General features: G+C 34.2%; 1 protein-coding gene across 2 annotated transcripts in view; it reads right to left on the bottom strand.

The window, feature by feature from the left end:
• UBR2 (ubiquitin protein ligase E3 component n-recognin 2) overlaps positions 1-7031 on the bottom strand; it is a 57020-nt gene that overhangs the window by 17301 nt on the left and 32688 nt on the right. For both annotated transcript variants that reach the window (XM_085315817.1, XM_085315818.1), the window contains exons 20-28: positions 6773-6836; positions 6263-6387; positions 5012-5064; positions 4652-4754; positions 4039-4087; positions 3509-3663; positions 1820-1922; positions 933-1042; positions 626-706 (exon numbers count right to left, since the gene is read on the bottom strand). In XM_085315817.1, coding sequence (XP_085171943.1) covers positions 626-706; positions 933-1042; positions 1820-1922; positions 3509-3663; positions 4039-4087; positions 4652-4754; positions 5012-5064; positions 6263-6387; positions 6773-6836 — 843 coding nt within the window. The remainder of the gene's footprint in view (positions 1-625; positions 707-932; positions 1043-1819; positions 1923-3508; positions 3664-4038; positions 4088-4651; positions 4755-5011; positions 5065-6262; positions 6388-6772; positions 6837-7031) is intronic.

The raw sequence follows: 7031 nt of genomic DNA, 5'->3' as shown, positions 1-7031 counted from the left end.
GTAGAAACGCAGATCCAGAAGTGTACTCCCCCCCCACCCTTGAATTCTATTTTTTATTTTTATTTTCTTTGAGCATGCATAATATGAAATAAAAAGGAAAGTAACAGGTCCCTAGGGCTGCTCTCTCTCCAGCCACACTGGTTGTATTCTTAATGCATTATAACACTCCAAGGTTTTGGGGTAACACCTAGAATGTCATGTCAAGCAAATAAACTGACAAGAGTTTACCTGGAATGATCTGCAAAGAAGCGGAGGGAAGGGGAGGGGGAGGGGRGAAGTGTACATTAACACTTTCCCATGCAGTCTGAACTGATGAGATGAGCAGACTAAGTGCTATTATCAGTGCTATGAACAGTACAAGCAGTAAACTTGCCAGAGTTTTGAAGACCACAGGTAAAGCAAAGGGAGAGAAAAAAAAAAGAGGGGGGTGGAAATTATCAGGGACTCTGCCACTAGATCTTTCAAAAAGTGTGTTGGCCTAATCTAAAAGCTGTGAGACAGAACTAAGATTTCTGAAATCACTGGGTTTTCTCATCTTTGATTTAGAGCAGCAATTAGAAACATAATTCATTGCTGCTCACAATCCACACCAGTTTAAGATGAGTTAACTGCTACAACTTTTTACCTCCTCCATAATATTTCCTTCTGTCTCTGCCACAGGACTTGTAGAGGAGCTTTCTCTTAGCTTTTTAATAGCATTGAAAGTCTGTAAAAATAAACAAAAAACAAAAAAAAAAGTCTTAATTAGTTTGACATATGAATATATAAAAACTGTGCTTACTATAATGCTGGTCAGATAATGCAGAGTGTTGGATTCCAGAAGAACAAACAAATAGGCATAACAAATCAACATGGGAAGTACAAGAAAAATCAGAGTTAGCAAAGTTTCAAAAATCTGCAAGATTTTCACGAATTATATAAAACAGATTTACCTTCAATATCCATCTGATCATGTCCTTGTGCACTTCCAGATGAGGTGCATTTTGCAGTGTTTCTAGCATAGCTAGTATACTAGGGGAATTATTGGGTGCCTCTCCTGGCCCTGAGAAAAAAGTAAACATGACAATTGATTATATTTATACCTGGTAATCTGATCACTCACCGTAATAAAAACTCTTGTATAAACTCAAGAGCTGAAGAATCCCTACAGCAAATATGCCCAATGCGCATCTTTCACTCCCCTCAAAGTATTTTCATAAATACTCTCTCAGTATTGAAAAGTTGTAGGGAATAGTGCTTGTTGATCGTGTTTTTCAAGACCACATACACTGCATGCATTCCCTGGCTGTTTGCCTTTTGAGAGCTGCCATGTACAATTTACAATATTGTATTGCCCACCTATTTTCAACAGAAGAGTCTTACCAACTCTCATGTTTTCACAAAATTACAGAAACTAATCAGAAAATGCAGGGAAGAGTCAAGATTAAACAACTATTTATTAAGAATACAGATATGTTTTTTTCCAACTGTAAGGTTTGATAGTGTATTTCAATGCAGCAGCAATCTTTGTTGAGACACTTCTTAAAAAAAACAGAATAATTTCCAGCAAATTTTATTCTTAATATATTTTTTTAATTTTTCTCCCTTGAAAAAGCATATGTAGATTCTGTAGTATTAGCATACTGTATATGTAAAGTATATATACATAATGTTTTTGTAGCATTTGGGAATTCTGTCTTTCGCATACTAAGCTATAACACTAAAAACTTCTGATGGGTAAACAAACTTTTTGGTAAATCCCTTCTCAAAAGAAGAAAAATATAATATGCTGGTATTTTCAGCTGCTTCAAATTTGCTACACATTTGAAAAGAGGCATACTTGATATTTTCTGAGTGAAGGTAAATGTTACGACGTTCTCCTCACTGAGATTCTCTAGATGTTGTTTTTCTTCTTGTAGTGCCATTCCAAGCAAATGCAAAACCTAAATAAAAATTATTAGTTTTAGTCTYTCTCTTGAAGCACACACATAATCTCTGTATATAGTTTGAATAATTCATTAAAAGACAAAGAGGTTTATAGCAAAATTAAACARTAAGAACATATTTAAAGTAGTTCCATAGCTAGGTTAAACATTAGTGACAACATGCATTTATAAATTCCTGCAACCTCATAAAATGTAAGAGCATTTCACTGCTCATATGTCTGTTTGCTATCCTGCTTACTCACTGTCAACTCTGCGCTTTGGAATAAATTTCATTGGTTTCTCATATTTCTCAGCTTTCCCTAGCAATTGTATGCTATTATTGCAACTCTCTGAACAGAAGCATGGTATTATATGCACTAGAAAATCCCCACCAGAGCTGGAATGAAATACTCCAAGATAACTACAGTATCCATTAGAAAAAATGGTAAAATTGAATTTTACTCTTGGAGGGGTTTTTGTTTTTTGTTTGAAGTAACAGTCCATTCTTCCCAGCTTATCACATGGCTAACAAGCCTCATCAGATGTAGGCTACCTCTCCCAGATGCCTCATGTCAACACCTGTGCATGGTGCGCCCAAGTTGTCTGGTTTGCCAGGGAARTCCAATTGCATGGCACCCAGAGGGCTGAGCATATTTTAGCTCAGGCRCAAGGTACCTTAAGCTATTCAAGTACTTATTTTAAAGCCTAACATTCTCATGTTACTGAAATGTGACTGCATTCTCCACTTTTTACTATGATTTATAATACTGATATACTGTTCTTTTTGCAATAAGGTATTTTGTATGGAATTGCTCTCATGTTGATTTAAATTTAGCTATAAAAAGTAATATAAAYTCAACGAGACCAAATGTCAAAAAATTAATACTTAGCTTCACAGCTGAGGCTTTACTTCAAAATGTTATTTCAAAAAACTATCAACATTTTCCAAAAATTTGGTTTTGGAGGCCAAACAACAATCTTTACCAACACAAACAGCCCCTTTGATGGCAGCCTGCCTTTAGCTAACAACTTTTGCACATCCCAGACAATGATCATCACAGACAACAAAACCTAGAGTAGCTCTCCAGGTTTCTAAAGATCATTATAAATACTGAGGAGCAAACAGTTCAGTTCAGCTTTCCAATAATAAAATGCTTTCTATTAGATAACTGCTCTGTATGTTATTTTTTTTTATTATTTTTTTATGATTTAGCCTACCTTGAAAATAAGTAAAGTGTCAGAAAAAAGTTACTACGCTTTACAAATTCAACATGCAACAACTCAGACGTAACCGAGTCTCTGACACAACATTCCACAATTATTTCAACTGATCCAAGCAGAATTCTTCCGTCTTGTGTGCACCTGTTAGAAATTTACCTGTCTTCCATACACTTTTAAAAATAAACTGCACCGGAGGCAGAGAGGTCTCCCCAGCCTTGCATATCTATCAGAAAAACATCACTTACTACTAAAATACATGCATTCTGTATATGCTAACATACCAAGTAAGCAAAAAGTAAATAAAAAAAACCAAACAGACGTTGAAATGCTGAAGTACACACCCCTTCTTTAGCATATGCATAATTTTAAATACAGAAACATACCCTTTGCAGCATGGACTCTGACCAGGCGTAGCCATTGTGTTCCACCGCCCACTGCAGTATAGTTCCCATAATGCACAACATGACATCAGACTGCAGAATATTAACCAGGCTTGCAAAAAGCGGGCAGAAAGGAGGCAGACCAGGGGGTGGAAGTGCTGAAAGGCAAATTTGTGTTTTTCACATCTGAACATCTCTACAATTTTCAAGACTCATAAGAAGTGTCCAACTCTCAGATAGCTTAAGTCTAACCAAAGACAATACACAGTTGCTTGATAAACAGTATGACAGATAAGCACGTAGTAACATTCGGCATTGCTTGCATTTAACATAAAAGTTGAAGGAATAAGCTACTCTTAAGGCAGGTTCCTTGACAGATTAGATTCCGGTCTATGACCAGAAAGATAGAGAAATGACTATGTTTTCACCAATTTTTGGCTAACCCAAGAACACGATGTTAGCCTAAAAGTGTCAGGGTAATATGCAGTTCCACAGGTGTTTCCTTCTCCCATCCTCCCTCAAAGATGATGTACCTGTATCTTCTCTGTTCTGTTTTTTCAGCTTTCTTTGTGCTTCTTCTGCCTGAAATAGAGGAATTATGTCGATTTTACTCAAAACCTGTGCAAAACTGATAAAACAGCACTTTATTACATTGCAACAGTTTTCCCCCCTCTTTTCCCTAGCCTTCAATAACAGAAGCAAGTTTCCAAGTCCTTTCAAGTTTGTCTTACAGCCTATCTGTAAGTACCTCACAATCTTGCATCTTTAGAAGCAATCTTTATCTTAAGCTAGTCTAGATTTTTTTTTTTTAGTATAAAATCAGGAGCCAAATCTGAGCTAAAACAGTAATTTCCATAAAGGTAAGGGGAAATATAGACTGTTAAAATACTTTCAGTAAAGTAAGACCTAATAAAACAACAAGTTTTACATAGACAAACTCCTGACGCCTCACTAATTTGAGTAGTTCTGTATAGGAGTGCAGCATTTGAGGGTACAGAAATCACTGCAAAATCTCAGTTAAATTTTGTCATTCTCAAATATGTTAATATTTTTTTAAATGCTGACTCATAATATTCCTTCACAAAATAAAGCTTTAAAAACAGAAAACATGAAGAAAATGAAAAACAAAGATAAATTGTTAGTTACCTTTGATTGCTCTGCCCTTGAAAAGTGATAGAAATACAGATTAAAGTTCTTGGCACATTCTGGTTTTAGTTCATACAGCCCTCTGCCTGTTAATCCAGGTTTTCTACAAAGAAAAACAATGTATAAAAACAATGTTCAATGATTATAATCATTTTTATGCTGAAATGTCAAACTAGAACAGCTAAAAAGCTTTTGCTGCTTAAAAGACAGCCTAGAAATCAAATAAATAGTAGTATTTAGAGAGATGTACACGAGCAAAGGGGAAGGCAGTGTCTCAGCCTCCTTCTTCTGTTCTCTCATTTACACTAATTTAGGTATTCAAATTTTAAGGCTGAAACACAAGAATAAAGTAAAACATACTTAAAACAGGCAACTTCCTCAATCACGCTTTCCATTCCCGTCTCTCTGTTCTCCTACATTAAGTAAAAAGAAGAGAGAAGATAACGTTACTATGATTCTTGAATCAAATATGTTTTAATATCACAAAGCAATAGATACGCAAGAAAGTTAGATGTYGTTTTATTAGCACTCTAGAGAACTCTAAAACAAGTAACATGAAGATAAATCCAAAAACACCATGTCTTCAAAAAGTATTTTTAAAAAATTGTGCCATTTAAGTTTTTTTTTACTGTTTTTCCTTACCCTAGCAAACTTGGGCATAACAGACTTAACGGAAAAAATTCTTAGTTTACTCAGTATATATTAGTCAATATCTGTTTACTAGACCTTTAAAACTAAATATAGGAGAATGCTAAAAACTCAGGYCACTGAAAATTGACAAAACGAAAGGTATCAGCAGATATCAGCTCAAATATGTAATAAAGCTTCATACACAAATTACCTTTTAAGTCACATCTCTTTCATGCAATACACATTCATAGCAGTTAATAGTCCAGGGAAAATGCATTTATTTAACTAAGACTGACAATGTAATTAATTTAGAACTCCAGCTTAAAATATTTTTCATCCAACACTAAAATATTTTTTAAAAGCTAGTCTAAGTTTGGACTTTTAAATTTGTTTGTTATCCATTTAAAACATTTAGAACAATGAAAATAACTCAAAAAAATTATTAATATATTACCTATAGAGTAGAAGGTTAACTTTTGAATCTCGACATTCTCCTTGAATCACGTTAAAAGTTTAATTTCTTAAAAGTAAGTTTTTGAAGTCATCTTTGCTATTCTACACAAGTATTTACAGAGTAAGTACATCATTTACATGAAGCATTTACATTACAAGTCATTATACTGTGCCTAGTATTTTCAATTACTGTTAGGCTTCCAGACAGCACAGTTGATATTTTTGGATAGCTCTGGTAACATGGGCTTACATACAGGGACTGCTGACCAGGTGGCCTGATAAGAAACAGCATTAAAAAGAAAAGAGCTGAGGAAGCTCTCATGTCTCAGCTCCCGCCTCTTTCAGATGATATATCCTTCTACAGTCCTTTCCTACCTCTCCCTGACAACTATTAATCTGTACCTGTACTAAACTTTCTTTTTGCATAATCATGCTGCTCCCATTTCAGATTTAAGGACATAAACATGCTTAAAACAGAAATTTTTAGCAATTTCAAAGTTAAAGTTATATTTTTCMCAAGTTACTTACATCTTCTGGTAATGCCTTTACCAATTCACTGTGAGCCATGGGCCTAATGCTCAGCTGATGGATGATCTCTCGCTTGATCTCATCTGTTGCATTGACCTGTCCTATTCCAGGACTGAATCGCTCTCCTGTCARGAAAATATAACAGTATTTTTGTTAGGATTTTTTGAAATATTATTTTCTGTTCTTTTGCAATTTAAAGGAAAGGTCTAGAAAAATAAATATTTTTTTTGAAAACCCAACAGTTCACCCTCCAGTGTTCAAAAATATCACTGAATTAAGCTAGTTACAAGATCCCAACATCTTTTTTCATGAGCAGGATGACTTTGCAGGATTGATACTTATGCCTTAAAGAAATTAAAATTGAACAAAATTCAGCAAGCCTTTTCCTCCTAGGAAAGTAGTCTAAACTGCAATAAACTGGAAATGAAAATGAATATCAGATGACRTATGCTCATTCTAAATCATTAAGCAAATTAAATTAAAAAAAGATGAAATGTATTCTGAACTTACCAACAATCATTATAATGAGATACAGCATTTCTTCTATAAGAGTGTTATTTTGTTGAACAATATCCTGATTTAAAGTAAAAACAGAAAAAGCATTTTTCAAGGAAGAGGAAAAACATGGTTCTATCAGCCGAAAATATTTTTATTTTAGAAACATCGGAGTTTTTTTCTGAAAGGTAATCACAATTGCCTTAAAATTCTTGAATAATGCAAAAATTATACATCAATTTCTTAAATTTACTATTTCAACATGTAAGTATAT

This window comes from Rhea americana, unplaced genomic scaffold, assembly GCF_003343005.1.
Source record: "Rhea americana isolate MKP2758 unplaced genomic scaffold, rheAme1 scaffold_44, whole genome shotgun sequence".
In the NCBI taxonomy this organism is placed as follows: domain Eukaryota; kingdom Metazoa; phylum Chordata; class Aves; order Rheiformes; family Rheidae; genus Rhea; species Rhea americana.
Note: the sequence above shows the minus strand (reverse complement) of the source record. Positions and strands in the feature narration are given on the sequence as shown.